The sequence below is a fragment of the Mastigoproctus giganteus genome, chromosome 13 (assembly GCF_048544385.1).
Source record: "Mastigoproctus giganteus isolate SK-2022 chromosome 13, ASM4854438v1, whole genome shotgun sequence".
Lineage (NCBI taxonomy): Eukaryota > Metazoa > Arthropoda > Arachnida > Uropygi > Thelyphonidae > Mastigoproctus > Mastigoproctus giganteus.
The window spans coordinates 102,661,370-102,685,268 of NC_143587.1; the positions used below are offsets into that span (position 1 = coordinate 102,661,370).

Genomic DNA, 23,899 nt, shown 5'->3' on the forward strand with positions numbered 1-23,899 from the left:
TGACCATTCACATGTATGTGTATCTTTTCATTTTTATTTGCTTAGTTAATATTTCATACCTTAGGTCATTTTCCCTTTTAAGAAGTTTTCCCTTGTAAGAAGTTCTAAACCACCAGTCCCTTGGAAAACTTCTTATCTGGGTTCTACTGTATAAATTGCATATCCATATTTGTACTGCTAATTGCTGTGAACATATGAAGTAAACCATAAAAATGGAGAAATTCCATTCTTTTCTGGAAAAAGGTAATTAAATGTTGCATGTTGCCAGTTCTGTAACTTTCATGTATACGATAAAATTAACATATACAAAATGCAACTAAAATTTCAATATGAGAAACATCTTACACGACTTGTATAAGCTGATGTATCAAGACTTTTACCTTTTTACAAAAAAACACCAGATATTATTCTATTAGCATTAGCAGAGGCATACGACGCAAGAAAACAAGCTTATATAGCATCAGCCAAAAAAAAAAAAAAAACACCATTCCCATTACACCCAATTGTTTGTCTAGTTCTGCCTTGAACGTATTTCAGTTCCTGACTTCCACTACAACAGATGGAAGTTTGTTCCAACTATCAACCACCTGCTGGTTAAAGGCAAATTTCCGCACATCCATTCTGCAATTGTCTTTCCTCAATTTGAATTTATGTCCCGTCACGTGAGTATGCTGAGCAAGAGGAAGAATCCCATTATACTGAAGTGATGATGTGAATTTTAGTATTCCTTCATTACTATTTTGACTGCATTGTTACTTTTGTATCGACGCAAAATTTGAGAAGTATAGCCACAATAAATAGATTACTCACTCTTAGTGTAGGCTATATAGCAATGTGTTAGTTCTTGTAACTTCTTTTGGCATGATCAACTTTATGAAAAAAAATTTATTGAAAAAATTAAAATGTTAAAAAAAAAGAAGAAAAAAATTTTTTTCATTCCCAAAAATAAGATGTTTGTTTGTTTGTTACTTGGTTTTTAGAAGCATTAGCAACTAAGGCCATATTGCTCCGGGGATATGCGGTGGTCATTCTCTGACCTTTCCGCATCCTCCGTATTTGGTGGTGACGGGCTCGAATCCCAAAAATAAGATACCGAATACGTTCAAAATATATCAATACACTGTAGGCATAATAATTTTTGATCCAAGGAAGGAGTCCATCATTGTTGGTGCTCTGTTGAAATTTTAAAACATATATACACTGCCCTACCATTAATATCCGGACACCCCTCCATGGATGGGGAAACAGGTCCTATGCATGCAACACGTCACAGAACCTGCTATAAATATGCACGCTGGGCTTCGAACAGACAATTGCAAAAGTGGGCATGCAAGATGACATGAAGAGAATTAACAGACTTCCAACGTGGAATGATAATAGGATGCCACATAAGCAAGCATTCTGTATGAGACATCAGAATCACTCTGGGGATCCCTAAATCAATGGTTAGTGATGTCATATGCAAATGGAAGAGGAATGGGACTGAATCTGGCAAAAACTCAACAAATGCTAGACGCCGATTAACATGGTGTAAGGACAATTATGCACTTTCAACATTATGGCAATACTTCGGGGAAAGCCTATACCTGCATCAGCAAGATAACGTGCCATGCAAATAATGCTTGGGTCGTAACAGAGTGTTTTGAGGACACGAGTGTAGAAAAGTTGGATTAGCCAGCCCAGAGTCCTGATTTGAATCCTATTGAGCATCTTTGGAATGCACTGAATCATCGGGTACATGCATGTCAAGATCATCCAAAGAACAAGGCTGAACTGGTGGCTGCATTAAAGGCCAAGTGGAGGAACATATCACCAGACATTCATAAAAAGCTGGTTGAGATTATGCCACAAATATTGGAGGCCATCATAAAAGCAAAAGGTTTCAGCACAAAATATTAAATAATACAATAAAAGCTCTTTTTTTGTCTAAAGGCAGGTGTCCGGATATTAATGGTAGGGCGGTATACATATACAGTCGAATCTCGTTAATACAAAGTTCAAGGGACCTAAATTTTCATGTTTTGTAATAACAAGGTTTGTAGTAACAAGGTCCCCCAAAAATGTCAAATTTTTTACTTTTTTTTTTTGTTACTATCTATCCAAGAATAATAAATAATAATAATAATATCAAAATTAAAAGAAAAATAAATTAATTTAAATTAATAAAATAAAATAATAAAAGCCTTGTCTAACAATACAGTAATAGAAATAATGCATTTTTTAAAGATTTTATTTTATTTGTAAGATAAACTAAGAGAAAAGCAATTAACAGAAATGAAAATATTGTACACTACTATATATATTTTGAAATATACAATATTTTAGTATCACATTAAAAATAATTACAATCTTAATATGAAAGGAGACATACAAACCATTAACTTTTTAATAAATTAATCTAATTTAAAGAAATAATCCAATGTTGTTTATGCAGTGTTTTTCCAATATGCATTTTTAACTACAGCAAAGACATCAAATGCAATGTTGTTTCTTTATCAAAGTTACTGCAGGCCAACACATTCTCTATTATGCTCAATGCATTTTGGACATGTTTTTAGATGGCAGTGTGTGTGTGTGTGTGTGTGTGTGTGTGTGTGTGTGTGTGTGTGTGTGTGTGTGTGTGTGTGTGTGTGTGTGCACTTCTTCACTTTTTCTGTCACTGTTAACAAAAACATCATCATTTTGCTTGGAGCTCAGCAACTCTTCTGTTTTTGGTGTTGCTGTGGTAGCAACTTCATCATCCAACTTCACAAACTCTTCAAATTTGCCAACAAAATTCATATGCACCTTCAAATTCCCAAATTTTCAATGTTGCTAACACATTCGTCTTTTGGACATGTTTTTCGATGATATTCCCTCCAAAGCCACTCTTTCTGAAACAGTTGATTATTACACTTGATGCAATACTGTCCCAAACAATAAAGGTTACGGATAGCATCCGAGATTGAAATTGATCTCTACTTCTACGTTGCTGATCAAGTACCTTATCAGGCGGGCTCTATATGCTTTCTTGAGGTTATAAATGATGCCTTGATCCAGTGGCTGCATAAAACTAGTGGTATAGGGAGGTAAAAACAACAGCCGTATATTTGTCAACTTAAGTGTCTTGGCAGAATATGCTGTACCAAGGATCTAAAATCATCAAAATGTTCCTTTTTTCTGAAGTCATTCTTCTGTCCACTTTTGATAACCAAGACTACAAAATTCTGACCATAAGCCAAGCACTTCTATTGGCCTTATAATCACAGGGAAGTTCGTTAACTTCTTTAAAATGTCTTGGCTTGGAAAACTTACTAATCACAAGTGGATGTAGTTTTGTACTGCCATCTGAATTACAGAACAGCAAGTCTTTGTTTACTTAATTTTCCACCATGACAAGACTCCTCTAACAGCAAATGTTTTGTTTGGTAGCAAATTCGGCAAATGGGCTAAGAAATGGCAACTGAAGTTTAACATTGACAAATGCAAAGTACTGCATATGGGTAGCAATAACCGAAGAGAAACGTACCAACTGTGTGATACTACACTTAGGGAAGTGAAAAGTGAAAAAGACCTGCGGGTAATTGTGCAGTCGAATATGAAATTTGCTGAGCAGTGCAGATGGGCCACCAGGGCATTCCTATATATCATTGATAAATTCCTATTTATCAATGATATATAGGAATTTTGCTAGCAGGGACAGGGAGGTGATTATCCCGTTATACAAGGCAATGGTCAGGCCACACCTAGAGTACTGTGTACAGGTCTGGAGGCCTCATTTTAGGAAGGATATAGAATATTGCTAGAACGAGTACAAAGAAGAGCAACAAGATTGGTGAGGGGAACAAAGGGGGTGCTCATACCGAGACAGGCTTAAATTCTGCAAATTGCAGCGCACGGAGAGTAGGCACCTGCAAGGTGATCTGATTGTGGTGTATAAGCCTTAAATGGGTTGAGCAAGCTGAATGCTGATGCTTTTCTTCCTCAGATTAAGAACCTGAGGGGGCATAGATTCAAATTGAGGAAAGACAGTTGTAGAATAGATGTGCAGAAATTTGCCTTTAACCAGCAGGTAGTTGATTGGTAGGCCTCCGTTGGTAGGCCTCCGTAGCCGAGTGGGCAGGAGCGGGAGTGCAGTAGCACACGCTCTTTGAGTTAGACCGGGGTTCAAGCCCCTGACTGCTGAATACGGTCGATCTGCCAACCCGCACTGGACCAGCGTGGCAGATTATGGTCCATTTCCCTCAGCATGAATTGTTGAGGAGGCTTCCATCCTGCAGTGGGTTGATAATGGCTGCACTTTACTTTACTTTTTTTAGTTGATTGGTCAAACAGACCTCCATCTTTTGTTGTGGAAGTTGATAGTCTAAATAAATTTAAGGCTGAGTAGAACAGGCATTTGGAACGAATTGAGGGGTGAAATGGGAGGGGGGGGTTTGGCTGATGCTGCATAAGCTCGCTTTCTTGCATCATATGCCTCTACTAATGCTAATTATAAAATAAACCTGTCTCATCAAAATATCCTCATATTTTTCAAGAATGGATCGTACAGAATCACAACCAGTCAGCAGCCTTTTCTTTTTCAACTAATCCGGACTCAAAATAATTTTGATATCATATACTTGGATTTCAGGAAAGCTTTTGATACTGTTTCATATGGAAGACTACTGTACAAATTGGAGCAGTATGGCATTAAGGGCAAGCTGCTACAATGGATAAAAGGATGGTTGAGTCAGAGAAGGCAATGAGCACCGCTCTATGTGGACTAATGTTATTAGTGGTGTCCCTCAGGGTTCGGTGTTGGGCCCATTGTTGTTTTGTATATTTATCAATAATATTGATGAAGGCATATCAAGCGTAATGTCAAAGTTTGCAGATGATACAAAGGTTGGCAGGGTTGTTAATAGCAGTAATGACAATATGCTGCTGCAACAGGATCTGGAAAAGTTGGGTAGATGGGCAGAGAGAAGTAGCATGCAAAGTACTGCAGCTGGGTAGCAGTAACCCCACAGAAATACACCGACTATGTGGTGTTACACATAGTATCGGTAACGGTATCAAATCCACGTGTTACAAATTGCAGCTCCGTTGAACGAGAGGTTTTTAACCGTATTTAGCCGATTTATTAACCAATTGTTATATCAAATTATTATCTGTAAGTAGCTATAGATCTAGTCAGGATCCTTAGTTTATTCTAAATTGAGACAGCAAGATTTGGAAGTTAATCAATACTTAAGAGTCCGTAGAACTACTCTTCGTAATTACCGCCATTGTAACACGATACAGCATATCCGGAATTCGGTAGCATTAGCTTTGTATAGTATAGTGCATAATATAATATTGTCAATTAATCAGTAAATCTATTAATCTTGTTAAACTTCATTGTCAATTAAATTGTACTTTTAACTATATATATATAACGACTTAGAGTACAAACGTAACAAATAATTAATACATAACTTGATACGGAAGTTATATAAAGGGAACTCGTAGATAACACTCGATACTGAAAAATAAATATAGCGTTATAACTGTGTTAGGATACAAGTTTAAGGTTTTAATTTTGTTCTGAAATTGTAATTTTATTGATATTAAATCGAAATCATGATTCAGACCAGAGCAGCAAAGCAAAAGGCTCAAGCTAATGGGAGTGCTGTGGCTCAGGGGAAAACTGAGGGGGCAGTTGCCCTCTGAATCACAGCCTTTTAAGATGCACTGTTTGCTTGATGTTTGTGGAGCAATCGGGTACGGGACATGATACTGCCATGGGGGATGTCTTTGTGTGTGCACGATGCAAGGAGAGCAAGGAAATTAGGCGACAACTCAGCGTTGTTATGGGCCTACATGAGACCTTGAAGGACAGGGTGGATGCCCTCGAAGGAAATAAATTGGGGGGACCATCAAGCTCTCAGCTGCCCACATCAACGCCAGAGATTGCACTTGGTCATCTTGCAACACAGAGGCAGCCCCGAAGGCAGAATGCGCTGGTCCCACAGGAACTAGTAGTTGTTGGTGATTCAATTGTCAGGGAAACAGGGAACATGTTTTGTAAAAAGGATAGGTGGAACAGGACCAGGGTATGACTGCCAGGGGCAAAGGTTGATGATGTTGTAGAGCGGATATCATCTTTTAAGGGCACAAAAGGTGATATAGTTGTACACGTTGGCACTAATGATATTAAGAGTAGGAGACCGGCGGAATTACTTAATAAGTACAGGTCACTGTTGAAAAAAAGCCGTGAAGTAGGGTTGAATTTGAAAGTGTCTGCAATTCTGCCCAGACACGATAGGAGGGAGTATATGATGAGAGCCCTGTCGATCAATTCGGCCCTGGAAAGATTGTGCAAGGCTCAAGGGGTAGAATTTTTTTCAGCCTGGACTGTACTTGTTAACAGGAGAGACTGCTTCTACAGGGATAGGATACACTTAAATAGAAAGAGTGCAAGAATATTTGCTGCTGCTATCGAGGCAGTGTTAGGTGGGTCGGAAAACTGCTAGCTTGGGGGGAGACAAAGACTAATAGATTAACAGTAGCCACTGGCAGAGACGAAAGAGATTCTTGCACTGCATCTATTGGAATGAGCAGAACCCTGAAAAACAAAATGCAGGATATTTCAGAGACTGCTGGAAGTCACTGCGGTACAAGTAAACGCATGGGTTGTGTTAGGGTAGCTAAGAATAGAAACAGGTGCATGTATACTTGCGTGTACACCAATGCTAGGAGTTTAGTAAATAAATTTGATGAATTTGAGGTATTGCTCAAAACATCAAAGGCAGATATTGTTGGGATATCAGAGACGTGGTGTCACACAGATATAAGGAATGCAGAACTGGAATTTGGGGAGTACAATGTCTACAGAAAGGATAGACAGGATAGGAAGGGAGGAGGGGTTATGCTATTAGTTAAGAAACACATAAAATCCAAGAAAGTGAAGCCAGTCGGCATCGATGGACAGGGCAGTGTCGAGTCAGTTTGGTGTGACATAAGCATAGGAAAATCAAAATTGAGAGTAGGAGTATGCTATAGGCCTAATGACTCTGATGAGTATAATAAGGAACTGTACAGGGAAATAGAATGGGCCAGTAAATCAGAGAGTCTTATAATGGGGGATTTGAATTTCCCAGATATTGACTGGAATTTGGGGGTTGGTCACTCACACACTAGCAAGGTTTTTGTGGATTTATTGGATGATTGTTTTCTACACCAGCATGTTCGGGAGGCAACTAGAGGGAGTAATACTCTTGATCTGATTATCAGTAGTGATTCTTCATGCATTAAGAATCTGCATATAAAGGAACCACTAGGTGGCAGTGATCACAGTGTGCCGAAGTGGGATTTACTCAAGGAGGTAACTACCATCAGAGGTCAAGGGAAGGGTTTTTGCTTTTGTAAAGGCGAATATGATGGTCTGAGACAGTATTTAAATTCTATACAGTGGGACCAACTGATGATGTTACCAACAGCAAATTCAAAATAGGAAGCATTCAAGGAACTAATCTTGGAAGCTACCAGGCTTTACATACCAACCAAGAAATATTGTTCAAGGTTCAGGCCTAAATGGTTGTCAGATGAACTAATGAGACATATGGCAGAGAAGAAAAATGCATGGGATACATACAAATTAATGGGTGACATGGAAGCCTATGATAGATATAAGTTGGTCTGTAACCAAGTGACAAAGGAGATTAGGCAGGCAAAGTCAGATTATGAGAAATCCTTGGCAAAGGATGCAAAGATAAACAAAAGAGTTCTTTACCTATTTAAACTCAAGAAGGAAAGGGATAAATCAGATTGGTCCACTGGATGTTGATGGTTCAACAGTTGAAGATACTGCTCAGGTAGCTAACAATCTAAACAAGTATTTTGCATCTACATTCACACATGAGGAGTTATTCAGGAAGGGGAATATCATAGGTGAGGTAAACATTGGCAGTGAGCTAGATGATTTTCTAATAACTGAGAGGAAAGTGGAGGAGAAATTGTTGAGGATAAACATAAAAAAGGCACCTGGGGTGGATGGGATCTATCCAGTTATATTAAAGGAGGCAGCAAAGGAAGTAAGCAAACCCCTAGCCATAATTATGAGAGCTTCTTTGGACTCAGGGGAGGTACCCATAAACTGGAAATGTGCAAATGTAACCCCAATTCACAAAGGAGGATCAAAGGCTGACACAAGTAACTATAGACCTGTTAGTTTAACTTCGGTTCCAGGAAAATTAATGGAGGAACTGGTGAAAGAAGCACTGCAGGATCATCTAGACAAGAATTCAGTTATAGCTCAGACACAGCATGGTTTTGTTAAGGGCAGGTCTTGTCTGACCAATTTGATTGGATACTATGATGTAGTCACAAAAGAACTGGATGCAGGGAATAACTTTGATATTATATATTTGGATCTTAGAAAAGCTTTTGATACTGTTGTGCATGGAAGACTGCTGCACAAATTGGAGCAGTGTGGCATTGGAGGCAAATTGCTGCTATGGATAAAGGGATGGTTGAGTGGCAGAAGACAGAGAGTGGTAATCAATGGACACTGCTCATCGTGGACTAATGTTATTAGTGGAGTTCCTCAGGGTTCGGTGTTGGGTCCATTGTTGTTTTCTGTATTTATAAATGATATTGATGATGGTATATCAAGCTTAATGTCCAAGTTTGCAGACGATACAAAGGTTGGCAGGGTTGTTAAGGACACTACTGATGCTATGCTGCTGCAACAGTATCTGGAAAGGTTGAGCAGATGGGCTGAGAGGTGGCAAATGAAGTTTAACATTGACAAATGTAAAGTACTACATATGGGAAACAGTAACCCCAGATCAACGTATCAACTCTGTGTACTACACTGACAGTGGTAGAGAATGAAAAGGACCTGGGGGTAATTGTGCAGGCAGATATGAAGTTCTCTGAGCAGTGCAGACGAGCTGCAAGAGTAGCTCATGGTGTCTTGTCAATGATATACAGGAATCTTTCTAGCAGGGATAGGGATGTGATTATTCCCTTGTATAAATCATTGGTCAGACCACACCTAGAGTACTGTATACAGGTCTGGAGGCCTCATTTCAAGAAGGATGTAGAGATGCTGGAACGAGTACAGAGAAGGGCAACAAGATTAGTGAATGGAACAAAGGGTTGCTCTTACGAAGAAAGGATTAAGTTTTGCAAATTACAGAGTCTGGAGACTAGGCATCGGCGAGGTGACCTGATAGAGGTGTATAAGGCTTTGAATGGATTGAGCATGCTCAATGCCGATGGGATTCTTACTCTTGCTCAGAATAATCACCTGAGAGGGCATAAATTCAAATTGAGGAAGGACGGATGTCGGATAGATGTGCGGAAATTTGCCTTTAGCCAGCGGGCAGTTGGTTTGTGGAATAGACTTCCATCACTTGTTGTTGAAGTTGATAGCCTAAACAAATTTAAGGCTCAGCTGGACAGGTACTTCGAACGAACGGAGGGGTGAAATGGGAGTAGTGGTTGTGTTTTTTTTTGTTTTTTTTTGGCTGATGTTGAATAAGCTTGCTTTCTTGCATCATATGCCTCTACTAATGCTAATGCTACACTCAGGATAGTGCAGAATGAAACAAAATAATTTTTTTGTGCAGTCAGATATGAAGTTTTCTGAGCAATGCAGACAGGTTGCCAGAGTAGGTCATGGGGTCTTGTCAATGATATACAGGAATTTTGCGAGCAGGGATAAGGAGTTGGTTATCCCCTTGCATAAGACAATGGTCAGGTCACACCTTGAGTACTGCGTACAGGTCTGGAAGTCTCATTTTAGGAAGGATGTAGAGTTGCTAGAACGAGTAAAGAGAAGGGCAACAAGACTGATGAAGGGAACAAAGGGGTGCTCGTATGAAGAAAAGCTTAAGTTCCGGAAATTGCAGCTTTCGGAGATTAGGCACCTGTGAGGTGATTTGATAGAGGTGTATAAAGCCTTGAATGGTTTGAGCATGCTCAATGCTGATGGGATTCTTCCTCTTGCTCAGATTACAAACCTGAGGGGGCATAGATTCAAACTGAGGAAAGACAGTTGTAGAATTGATGTGCAGAAGATTGCCTTTAGCCAGTGGGTAGATAATTGCTGGAAAAAACTTCCATCTGAAGTTGATAGATTAAATAAATTCAAAGCAGAACTAGACAAACATTTGGAATGAATGGATCAGTGAAATGGAATGGTTATTTTTATTTTTATTTATTTTTTTTTTTTGGCTGATGCTGTATAAGCTTGCTTTCTTGCATCATGTGCCTCTACTAATGCTAATGCTCACGGCAAACATTTTGCGAAACCAATTTATTCCTGTCTTTAAGTCTTGGGAGCCAGCCACTGCTGCATCTGAAGTCACTATTTCCATGTTGCTGAACTAGATAACTTGGCTTTTTGTGCAAAATCAGACCTGATATGGCAAATTAGATGTATGATTTGTTGGTACCACTCAAAAAGTTTTATTTCACGCTCCTTGTGTTTTACACCACTAATTTGTTACCTGATTTTTATCGCACTTCAAGTTTTTCGTTTTTTCAGTTTTATTGTAGATAAAGTTGGTAAAAGGATGTATTCCTTTGTTTTTACTTCGATCCATCCTATCAGCCTCTTGTATAATTTTCAGCTTAGTTTCCAGGCTTAATTCTGTCCATTTACGTTTTTTCGCTATAACACTGCTAGATAAGATTTAATATGAACAAACTTTAAATTAGTTTAGCCACAAGTTACAAAAAAAAAAAAAAAAAGGACATCAGCTCAGATAAAATGGCACTAAAAATAGATTATACTGTACTGTAGCAAAAGACTCTTTGAACTGGTGTAATATAACAATTGTAACTAACCTTAATTTCGTGGAGAGTGAGGGACTGTATGTAAACAACTTAGAAAACTTTTTTTATTCTTTTGTTAATTTAAGGTTTCTTCACAATGACATTTTTCAGAATGCATTTAGGTTGTAGCTACCATAAACTGGTTTTGTTTACACAAAAGTAAATTCTAACAAGTCAGGGCCATCCTTCGGGAAGCAGGGAAGCGCATGGCCAAAGGCAATAATAGGAACAATAATCAGACAGCTGTGCTGAGATTTGTATTAATCATACAAAATAACAATATTTATTTCTCACGGTTTGAAAACAAACTTTGTAATGCACATTAACTGAAATTTGTAATAAACTAATATATTTACATAGAAAACCTATCCTTTCACAGAGGAATAGCATGTGCTTCATATAAACGAGTAATTTGTATAAATCAGTTTATATTAACCAGATTTTACTGTATATATATATATATATATAAATATATATATATATATTATTTTTTTTTTTGTATTCTTTTAAAATAACATAGCACTGCAACATATACAATTTTAAACCAATTCTAGTCTCATTTTATATGCAGCAATGAGCAAACTACATTTGCCACTCACTACACTGATTTCATATGCAATACTGAGGCAACTCACAAAGTGACTCCACAATATAATAGATGCACTAAATAGTGAGCTTAGTTTGCTTAGTCTTATGTATGAAGTGAGGCTATGATCTATTTACACAATATCTTTTATAACTCTTAGCTTTCACCCTAAATATAACTGTATCACACACTGTGGATATATCTCATCATTTGGTTTTTCAATTCACAATGGCCCACTAATAACATAAAAATAAAAAAAATTACAAAAACTATAGTTTGAGACTCATCAGGAGACAAACAGATTGAGAAAATTTGGCCTCTTCTGTTCCTAGCAACATTACCTCATCTCTGTCTATCTCATTCCCATCTTAAAAATGTTTGCTTTCTGCTACTTTCTAATAGAGGCCTATATTTTTTTTGAAATTGAGTGTTCTTTAAAGTGTATGCCACAACCTGCAGAGCAATTTTAATTTTTTCAAAATTAAAAATATAGTACCAGTAATGACATACACTTTAAATAAATAGCACTATACTTCTCTTTTTTTTTTTATGAAAACCCCAAACATGAGGTATTAGGAATTTATAGTACTTAGTACCGTGCTTGGGTTGGAGGTTGAGAAGAGGAAAGAAGATATCTGTTGACATTAGACTTGAACTTCTGTAGACTGTAATTTTCAGGAAATATGTACGAAGTAAAGTTATTCCAGAAAACGGCAGTTGAATCAATAAACGAGGATGATGAAAAGTTCATTCTGTGAGTTGGAAATTGGACAGTAAATGGATGTTGGCTTGTAGTGGCACAGTTCAGACTGTTTTAAAAAAGATAGCAGGAATTATAGAAGCGAATTCAGAAGAACAGTGCCCATGGAAGTATCTGTAAAAAACACATGCAGCAGAAACAGTACGTCTATGAAACATCCAGTGGAGAGAGACTGTTAGAGATGAGTCATTAATTAACCTAACCCCTCTTCTGAATGGAATCTAGAAGCCAGAGAGGTTTTCGGGGCGCCGCCCCACATGAGGGAACAATATTCCATGGTAGGGCAGATTTGCAATTTGTACAGAGTGAACAGCTGTTTGTAAGAAAAGTAATGCAGAAAGTGAAAGGGAAAACAAAGTTTTTAAATGCAGAGGAAGCAATATTTGTAATGTGCTTATGCCAAGAAAAATTAGAAGTCAGGGTAAGTTGAGGCTGATTGAGCAGAGCAAGGTTTCTCAAACTGGAGAGTGGAATGCAATGTGCTATCATCGGCAAAACTATGCATAGGATTTCCGGACAATGGAAGAAGGTCATTAATATACAAGAGGAAAAGAGTGAGAGAAAGAACTAAACCTTGGGGGATACCAGCATTAGTGGAGAAGTTAGAAGACAGAGAGCCATCTAACATCACCCTCAGTGAGCAATCAGAGAGAAAACTGGATAACCAATTACAAAAAAAAAAAAAAAAAACACTTGGCAAACCATAAGATGGTTTAGAATGTTTAGAATGATGGTTTAGCTTGTTTAGAAGACCATTATGTCAAACACGATCGAAAGCCTTTGAGATGTCAAGAGCAACTTGTGTTTCACCAAACTTTTCCATTGAATTTGTCCATAAGTGGGTAACAAAAGCCAGAATATCACCAGTGAATCAACACTGATGGAATCCATACTGGCGATCATTGATCAGACGGAAGGTTTTTAGGTAGTTTAAGAGTTGGCAGTTAATTGATTTCTCCAAAACTTTAGAAAGAGTAGAAGTAATTGCAATGGGATGATAATTGGATGGGAGGGATTTGTCACCCTGTTTAGGAACTGGCTGGATATGAGCAAATTTCCAAGCAGAAGGAAAAACACCTTTGGAATAATAAAGTAAAAAAACGCAGCAAAGAACAGGAGTAAGTTCAGGAGCACAGATTTTGAGAACACGTGAGAAATACCATTGGGACCTGGAGCTTTCTGAGCATCACGTTTTGTCAAAATCCTTCTGACATCCTTTTGATGGAAGACCACAGGAGGCATTGAATATAGCATGCTGGGAATGGTGGGAGATGTTTTACAAACATCATTAATATATGAATTGGAAGAAAAATGGGATGCTAGCAGGTCAGCTTTATCCTTGGCTGAAGTAACAACAGAACCATCTGGTTTTGACAGAGGTGGGAGCAGTGACGAGCAAAAGTTGCAGCCAATAGCTTTGGCAAGAGACCAGAATGCTCGCTACCATTAGGGCAAGAACCGAGTTTTCTACTCTAAACCTGTTCAAAATCTAGTTTACACTGATTAATAACTGCTTTCCAATTGTTGCAAGCTTTTGTGTAGGCAGAAAATGAAACTGAAGAACTGGAAACAAGCCAATTACAATATGTAGCATTTTTCCCTTGAACAGCCTTAGCACATTTATTGGAAAATCAAGGTTTAGATAAAGGACGAGATTTTAAAGTGGAGTGTGGAATAAAAGATTCCATTCCTACAAGAATAATTTCACTGACACGATCTGAGCAAAAGTTGATATCAGAAGTTTTGAACCAGTAATTCGACAAAGGAAAAGAAGAAAAGAAATCTTGCAGATCATCCCATGTTGCATCTTTGTCATGCCAAACAATGTGAGGTTGGGAATAGAAGAGACAATCACAAAGTTGTGATCTGAGGTGCCTAAAGGACCACTCACTTTGACTGTGTACTTAGAAGGGTTGTTTATGAGAAAATGTTTAAGTATGTTGGTTAGGATTGTCTGGTATTCTGGTAGGTAAATGAACAATCTGTGCGATGTCATTAGTAAATGCAAAAGCCTCAGCAACTCGACCAGGTCAGTTGTTGTGACTAGAAAACAGAAACCAGCTGGAGTTGTGAACATTAAAATCACCAAGGAAAATTACCTCACTGTTAGGAAAGTTGGTCTGGAGAAAGTCAAAGAGCTCTAAGTGATTAGTGGGGTTGGGAGAATGGTAGAGAAAACAGATGAATTTGACACAATGAGGTAGAGAGATTTTAAGCCAGAGAAGTTTGAAATGAGGAGATTCCAAATTACCAAGTCTCTGACAGGGAATATCGGAATGAACATATACACAAGTACCACCTTGTGCATATGTCATACAGAATAGACACATACAGCAAATAATCTGGGCAAATGAGATGAGCAGTAGTTGAATCAACCGATAACTGAGATAACTGTCAGAAAAAGTACATGGGGTTTGGCAGACTGCAAATGGAAATGGACATCGTTGAGACCACGTATATTTGTGAAATGAACTAGGAAGTATTTGGGAAGTTTAGATCTTTTTGCAGATAAGCTTACTCTGTTTGACAATTCATGGTGTATTCAACAGGCCCAGGGACTCATCTGGTGAGTATGGGCTTGGCAAACCCAGGGTCCTGAGATGGATATCATCGTTCTTCTTTATCTTGGTGATTCCCTTCTCTCTCTCTCTCTCTCTCTCTCTCTCTCTCTCTCTCTCTCTCTCTCTCTCTCTCTCTCTCTCGGGGTAATTCAAAAAAAAAATTTTTTTTTTTGTTTTTGGCTGGGGCAGCATAAGCCTCAGGCTTCCTTGCACCATATGGCTAATAATAGTAGTAATAGTAGTAAGAAAAAAGTGGGGAGACTCCCTCCATCCCATTGATGGAGGGAGTCCGAGTAGTGTATATGCGGTCCGAGTATCTCGCAGAGTAGAGTTAGCAAGATTATACACTAGCTGATCCAGAACCCCCCATAGAGAGTTACCAATAGGTTCAGTCCTGTGTACTAACTAGCGGCCCACCTGCGAACACCGTTTTAGAGCTGTACCCTCGAAATGTAAGGAAGACTGGATCTCGCCATGATGTCCATCATAACCTAAAAAGTAATCAGTCATACTGCATGATGGAAGAGATGGGAAGGGTTGACTAGAACTCAGCTCTGGAGACTAAACATGGGTTCCACCACTTCAAGCCTCCAATAAGCAAAGTGGTGGAATGCAGTCATCAACCACCTACTGGAGCAAAGTTCTGTGTTTAGAGATGCATTAGCATTAGTAGAGGCATTTGATGCAACAAAGCAAGCTTATGCAGCATCAGCCAAAAAAAATAAATAATAAATAAAAAAATAAATAAAAAATAACCACTTCCACTTCACCCCTCTGTTCGTTCGAAATACCTGTCCAGCTGAGCCTTAAACTTATTTAGGCTATCAACTTCCACGACAAGGGATGGAAGTCTGTTCCACCAACCAACCACAAGCTGGCTAAAGGCAAATTTCCTCACGTCTATCCTACATCTGTCTTTCCTCAATTTCAATTTATGCCCTCTCAGGTGATTATTCTGAGCGAGAGGAAGAATCCCATCAGCATCGAGCATGCTCAAACCATTCAAGGCTTTATACACCTCTATCAGATCACCTCGCTGGTACCTAGTCCCCATACACTGTAATTTGCAAAACTTAAGCCTTTCTTTGTAAGAGCACCCCTTTGTTCCATTCACTAATCTTGTTGCCCTTCTCTGTACTCGTTCCAGCATCTCTACATCCTTCTTGAAATGAGGCCTCCACACCTGTATACAGTACTCTAGGTGTGACCTGACCATTGCCTTATACAAGGGAATAATCACCTCCTTATCCCTGCTAGGGGTGGTTGTGCAGGCAGATATGAAGTTCTCTGAGCAGTGCAGACGGGCTGCAAGAGTAGCTCATGGAGTATTGTCAATGATATACAGGAATTTTTCCAGCAGGGATAAGGAGGTGATTATTCCATTGTATAAGGCAATGGTCAGGCCACACCTAGAGTACTGTATACAGGTCTGGAGGCCTCATTTCAAGAAGGATGTAGAGCTGCTGGAACGAGTACAGAGAAGGGCAACAAGATTAGTGAATGGAACAAAGGGGTGCTCTTACGAAGAAAGGCTTAAGTTTTGCAAATTACAGTATCTGGAGACTAGGCACCAGCGAGGTGATCTGATAGAGGTGTATAAAGCCTTGAATGGTTTAAGCATGCTCAATGCTGATGGGATTCTTCCTCTAGCTCAGAAAAATCACCTGAGAGGGCATAAATTCAAATTGAGGAAAGACAGATGTAGGATAGACGTGCGGAAATTTGCCTTTAGCCAGCGGGTGGTTGGTTGGTGGAACAGACTTCCATCCCTTATGGTGGAGGTTGATAGCCTAAATAAGTTTAAGGCTCAGCTGGACAGGTATTTGGAACGAACAGAGGGGTGAAGTGGAAGTGGGTTTTTTTTTTTTTTTTTTGGCTGATGCTGCATAAGCTTGCTTTCTTGCATCAAATGCCTCTACTAATGCTAATGCTAGAAAAATTCCTATATATCATCAACAATACACCATGAGCTACTCTTGCAGCCCGTCTGCACTGCTCAGAAAACTTCATATCTGCCTGCACAACCACCCCCAGGTCCCTTTCATTCTCTACCACTGCCAGTGTAGTACCACAGAGTTGATACTCTGCTCTGGGGTTGCTGTTTCCCATATGTAGTACTTTACATTTGTCAATGTTAAACTTCATTTGCCACCTCTCAGCCTATCTGCTCAACCTTTCCAGATCCTGTTGCAGTAGCATAGTGTCGGTAGTGAACTTGACAACCCTGCCAACCTTCGTATCGTCTGCAAACTTGGATATTAAGCTTGATATACCATCATCAATATCATTTATAAATACAGAAAACAATAATGGACCCAATACTGAACCCTGAGGGACTCCACTAATAACATTAGTCTACGATGAGCAGTGTCCATTGATTACCACTCTCTGTCTTCTCCCCCTCAACTTCCCCTTTATCCATAGCAGCAATTTGCCTCCAATGCCACACTGCTCCAATTTGTGCAGCAGTCTTCCATGCGCAACAGTATCAAAAGCCTTTCTAAGATCCAAGTATATAATATCAAAGTTAGTCCCTGCATCCAGTTCTTTTGTGACTGCATCATAGTATCCAATCAAATTGGTCAGGCAAGACTTCCCCTTAATAAAACCACGCTGTGTCTGAGCTATAACTGAAGTCTTGTCTAGAGGATCCTGCAGTGCTTTTTTAACCAGTGTCTCCATTAATTTTCCGGGAACAGAAGTTAAACTAAGAGGTCTATAATTACTTGTGTCGCTCTTTGATCCTCATTTGTGAATTGGGGTCAGATTTGCACATCTCCAGTCCATGGGTATTTCCCCTGAGTCCAAGGATGCTCTCATAATTATGGCTAAGGGTTTGCTTACTTCCTTTGCTACCTCCTTTAATATAACTGGATAGATCCCATCCCCCCCCCCCCAGGTACCTTTCTTGTATTTATCTTCAACAATTTCTCCTCCACTTTACTCTCAGTTATTACAAGATTCTCTAGCTTACTGCCAGAGTTGAATACACCTCTGCCATTCCCCTCGCTGAATAACTCCTCATGTGTGAATGTCGATGCAAAATATTCATTTAGTTTGTTAGCTACCTGAGCAGGATCATCAACAGTTGATCCATCGATATCAAGTGGACCAATCTGATTCATCCCCTTCCTTCTAGAGTTTACATAACTAAAGAACTCTTTGCTGTTTTTCTTTGCATCCCTTGCCAAAGATTTCTTGTAATCTACCTTCGCCTGCCTAACCTCCTTTGTAACTTGGTTACAGATCAACTTGTATCTATCGTAGGCTTCAGTGTCACGTGTTAATTTGTATGTATCCCATGCATTTTTCTTCTCTGCCATATGTCTCATTAGTTCATCTGACATCCATTTTGGCCTAAACCTTGAACAATATTTCTTAGTTGGTCTGTAAAGCCTAGTAGCTTCCAAGATAAGTTCTTTGAATGCTTCCCATTTTGAATTTGCTGTTGGTAACATCACAGTTGGTCCCACTGTATAGAATTCAAACACTGTCTCAGTCCATCGTAGTCGCCTTTACGAAAGTAATAACCCTTCCCTTTACCCCTGATGGTAGTTACCTCTTTGAGTAAATCCCACTTCAGCACACTGTGATCACTGCCACCTAGTGGTTCATTTACCTGCAGATTCTTAATGCATGAAGAATCACTGCTGATAATCAAATCAAGAGTATTACTCCCTCTAGTTGCCTCCCGAACATGCTGATGTAGAAAACAATCATCCAATAAATCCACAAAAGCCTTGCTAGTGTGTGAGTGACCAGCCCCCAAATTCCAGTCAATATCTGGGAAATTAAAATCCCCCATTATAAGACTCTCTGATTTACTGGCCCACTCTATTTCCCTGTACAGTTTCTTATTATACTCATCAGGGTCATTAGGCCTATAGCACTCCTACTCTCAAGTTTGATCTCCCCATGCTTATGTCACACCAAACTGACTCGACACTGTTCAGCAATGTCGACTGGCTTCACTTTCTTAGATTTTATGTATTTCTTAACTAATATCATAAACCCCTCCTCCCTTCCTATCCTGTCTATCCTTTCTGTAGACATTGTACTCCCCAAATTCCAGTTCTGCATTCCTTATATCTGTGTGACACCACGTCTCTGAAATCCCAACAATATCTGCCTTTGATGTTTTGAGGAATACCTCAAATTCATCAAATTTATTTATTAAACTCCTAGCATTGGTGTACACACAAGTATACATGCACCTGTTCTTTTTCTTAGCTACCTTAACACAACCTATGTGTTTATTTGTACCCCAATGATTCCCAGCAGTCTCTGAAATATCCTGCATCTTATTTTGCAGGCTGCGGCTCATTCCAATAGAAGCAGTGCAAGAATCACTTTCGTCTCTGCCAGTGGCTACTGTTAATCTATTAGTCCTCGTATCCCCCCAAATCTAGCAGTTTTCCGACCCACCTAACACTGCCTCGATAGTATCAACAAACATTCTTGCACCCTTTCTATTTAAGTGTATCCCATCCTTGTAGAAGCAGTCTCTCCTATTAACAAGTACAGACCAGGCTGAAAAAAATTCTACCCCTTGAGCCTTGCACAATCTTTCCAGGGCCGAATTGATCGACAGGGCTCTCATCATATACTCCCTCTTATCGTGTCTGGGCAGAATTGCAGACACTTTCAAATTCAGCCCTAATTCACGGCTTTTTTTCAACAGTAACCTGTACTTGTTAAGTAATTCCGCCAGTCTCCTACTCTTAATATCATTAGTGCCAACTATATCACCTTTTGTGCCCTTAAAAGATGATATCCGCTCTACAACGTCATCAACCGTTGCCCTTGGCAGACATACTCTGGTCCTGTTCCGCCTATCCTTTTTACAAAGCATGTTTCCCGTTTCCCTGACAATAGCGTCACCAACAACTACTAGTTCCTTTGGGACCAGCACATTCTGCCTTGGGGGCTGCCGCTGTGTTGTGTGATGACCAAGTGCAAGCTCTGACATTGGTGTGGACAGCTGAGAGCTTGATGGGCCCCTCACTCTTAATCCTTCGAGGGCATCCACCCTGTCCTTCAAGCTCTCATATAGGCTCATATCAACGCTGAGTTGTCGCCTGATTTCCTTACGCTCCTTGCATTGCGCACACACAAAGACATCCCCCATGGCAGTATCATCTCCCGTACTTGACTGCTCCACAAACATCAAGCAAGTAGTGCATTTTAGTAGGCTGTGATTGAGAGGGCAACTGCCCCCCTCAGTTCTCCCCTGAGCCACAGCACTCCCATTAGCTTGAGCCTTTTGCTCAAGCTAATGGGAGTTAGCGACAACACATGAGATTGATGCCCTAAGTAGCAAACCCAGTTTTCTCATTACTACCTTATAGTTAAAACTACAATTATTATTGAAATTTCTAGTTGTTGCTTACAGCAAACAGCAGCAAAAGTAGAGAATCATTATTGATAGGACCCAGAATGCCTGTGAGATTAGCGATACAATCTGTTAGTATTTTTAAGTTACTATTTTTATTATTTATATAGTGCATTAATATATAGGATCATATTACACAGGTATTTCTCAGTGAGTTGATCTACAGTATGTGTTAATTATATTTATCTCCATATTTTCTTATTAGCATTAGCAGAGATATATGATGCAAAATCAGTAAAAAAAAACTTTCCCATTTCGTCTATTCATTCACTCCAAAAGCTTATCCATTTTTCCCTTGTATTTATTTAAACTATCAACTTCCTCAAAGACAGATCGAATTTGGACTGTTTTGAAACACAGATTTTTCAAAACAGTCCAAACACGTGCCAACACCAGCCAACATCCATTTACTGTCCAACTTCAAACTCACAGAACCAACTTTTCATCTTCCTCACTTATTCATTCAACTGCCGTTTTCTGGAACAACCTTCCTTCTTATGTATTTCCTGGAAATTACAGTCTGCAGAAGTTCAATTCTAATGTCAACAAATATCTTCTCTCATCTTCATCTTCTCAACCTCCAACCGAAGCACAGTACTAAGTACTATAGGTTCTAATACCACTCGTGTTTGGGGTTTTCATAAAAAAAAAAACTTCAATTCAAAAGTGTGCCTTTCCCTCTATACATATACAAACCAATTAATTGTCTTTATCTTATACAACAAACTGTCCATACTAACTCTTTCAAATATCCCCCCCCCCTCTCTCTCTCTCTCTCTCACTGATTTTTTTCACCAATCATTTGTACATTTTCATTTCAGTTCTCATTAACACCATCTCACTGTTTCCACTTTTCCAGCCTAGATAACTGGCCTCATTTTCATATAGATCATTATGTACTGGTTATGAAAATTGCCTCAGAGTTATGTGCATAGCTATGGACAAAATGGATTTGCCATGAATGTATCTATCTTATATGTGGTTATTGTTGTTGTAATAGGGTTTTAGGAGCATCAGCAACTAAGGCCATATTGCTCCTTATATACTGTCTATAAATTATGTGTGTTTTACAGTCAATTTTCTGTTTGCCGGGCGAGAAACCGGAGTTTCTGTGAGGAAAAAACCATGCCGCTCTCGCCTGAGACCGACTAACTCAGCCACGTCGTGAAAAAGGTCCATAAAAATTCCTCACACCATTGACAAGCTTCAAACTCAGGTCTTTTCCACCCGGTGTGGGGAGGGACGGCGATTCTACCAATGGTGCTACACACACGAGCCTTATATGTGGAGGTACTTCATACAAGTTTTCCTGATATTGCATTATGTATTATTAATGATAAAACAAAAATGCTCCAATGCTATTTCTTTAAAATGTATGCAATATCTCAAATAAATAGCAATATACTTCTCAATTGGTGCAATGCTATTTGTTTAAAATGCATAATACACTTTAAGCATTATGCACATGAAGGCAAGATTCGTCCCAGTTCAGATGTGAAATCTGATCCAACAATTGGATTTTGATCTCGTAATATTTCCCCCCCCCCAAAAAGTACCACAAAAGCAACCTTAATCAACGCAACCATGAAGCTCATCCATGAATGCATATCATTTCACAATATCCACTCTACAGATGTCCTTGGCTGACTGTAACTTGCCACCTCACTGAAGAAAATGCAGGTCTTCACTGAACATTGTTATACATTACATTGTTCTTTTTGTAAATAACATTTTGGCTACCTTTAAATTACATTTGTAAATATGTAATAAAATATGTAAATGGCTTGTTCTGTAATAAATAGAAATGCAATGAAGACATTATTGCATCCTAATTATATTTACCATGTTTCATTGTAATATATTTAAACCTTGCTGGAAATTACTTTAATTAAAAAGGAATATAATTCTCCACTGGAGTAGTGCTCGTGGTGAAGTGCCTTGATAATATGAGATAGATACCCAAAGTTGTTGTTGTTGTTGTTGTTATTTGGTTTTTAGGAGCATTAGCAACTAAGGCCATATTGCTCAGGGAATATGCGGTGGTCATTACCTGACCTTTCCGCATTCTCCGTATTTGGTGGTGACCGGCTCGAACCCCAGTCTAATCAAGAAGCGTGTGTTACGCACTGCTGCTCCTTCCCACCTGGCTACGGAGGCGCCTGATACCCAAAGCAGAAAACCCAGTTTGCTCACAGCTCCATATAAACAAACTATGCCCAATAAGTACAATGACTTTTTAACTCCTGCTTAACTGTTGTTTCCTATGTATTAGGCTGTCACCCTTTGATTGTTGCCCATCTTTCTATTATTATCTCACATTAATGCTAATTAGCCATGATTCTTCGTGCTGTGATGGGTAACATCGTTATGCTCTGCAGGTCTTTATGTAAAGATATAAACACGCAATAAAGGATTTAATAATAAATTGTGGTGAATTGCCTCCACAATATAATTACCGCATCAGGCTTTTGCCATAAAATTTACTTCTACCTTACAGATCTAAAAAATCCCATGCTTAATAGATCGGATTTTTTTTTTTTTTTTTTTTTTGCTCATGCTGTATACGCCTTGTGAAGAAAATGCAGGACTTCAGAGAATGTTATTATGTCGCCCATATAATACCACTTTCTCTTTTTGTTATTACAACCAAGGTTAAATTAGATTTTGTACACCTATAGTTTTAGAGGTGAGAATGGCAAAATGTTTGGCCTGTTCTTATAAGTGTAAATGAAAAAGACATTCAAATCTTTAAGAGAAACCAATAAACTAAATGTTCATCAAACGCAAAAAGCTTTATGTCGAGTAAAAACAAGTACCTTTCGCAAACGTAGGTGCTTTTGAAACAAACGACGTAAACTTCACAGCAACGTTACTCATTTTTTAAAGGTATAGCCGATAAAGGTTCTGCACACTTCCGCTAGACAAGACTATCATGTAACTACTCAGTTTAATGAGCCGTCTAGTGGAAAAGGATAGTCAAATGAATTGGCTGGAGAAGGGAAATTTTTGAAATAATAAATTATTGATTATTTAATATTTCAATAGTTCTAATACAGAAGAGGTAATATTTCTTACTATTACCTTTTTTGTATGTAGTCACAGATAGTTTTTAAATTCTGTACAGCAGGACCAACTGATGATGTTACCAATGGCAAATTCTAAGTGGAACAGATTAATCATGGAAGCTACTACGCTTTTCATATCAACTAAGAAATATTATTCAAGGTTTAGACCTAACTGGAGGTCAGATGAACTAATGAGATTCGTCGCAGAGAAGAAAAATGCATAGGGATGCATAAAAATTAGCAGACGACACAGAAGCCTAGGGCAGAGATAAGCTAGGTTGTATTAGCATTAGCAGAGGTATACCATGCAAGATAGCAGGCTTATGCAGCATCAGCCAAAGAACAAAAAAAAAAAAACCACCTCCCATTTCACCCCTCCATTCGTTCCAAATGCCTGTCCAGCTCAACCTTAAATTTATTTAGGCGATCAACTTCCACAACAAAAGATGGAGGTCTCTTCCAACCACCCGCTAGCTAAACACAAATTTCCGCACATCTAATCCACAACTGCCTTTCTTCAATTTGAATCGATGCCCCCTCAGCTTCTTAATCTGAGCAAGAGTATGAATACCATCAGCACCTTGTACAACCCATTCAAGGCCTTAAACACCTCAATCAGATCACATCTTAAATTGGTGCCTACTCTCCAGGTGCTGCAATTTACAGAACTTAAGTCTTTCTTGGTAAGAGCACCCATTTATCCCCCACCAATCTTGTTGCCCTTCTTTCTACTCGTTCTAGCAACTC

At 38.9% G+C, this 23,899-nt stretch overlaps 1 protein-coding gene across 1 annotated transcript in view; it reads right to left on the reverse strand.

The window, feature by feature from the left end:
- LOC150076315 (ATP synthase F(0) complex subunit g, mitochondrial-like) overlaps positions 1–23,037 on the reverse strand; it is a 53,735-nt gene extending 30,698 nt beyond the window's left edge. The window contains exon 1 of the mRNA XM_090387529.1: positions 22,904–23,037. Within this exon, the coding sequence (XP_090243655.1) occupies positions 22,904–22,964 (61 nt within the window). The 5' untranslated portion in view covers positions 22,965–23,037. The remainder of the gene's footprint in view (positions 1–22,903) is intronic.
- Between the last annotated feature and the right edge of the window lie 862 nt (positions 23,038–23,899).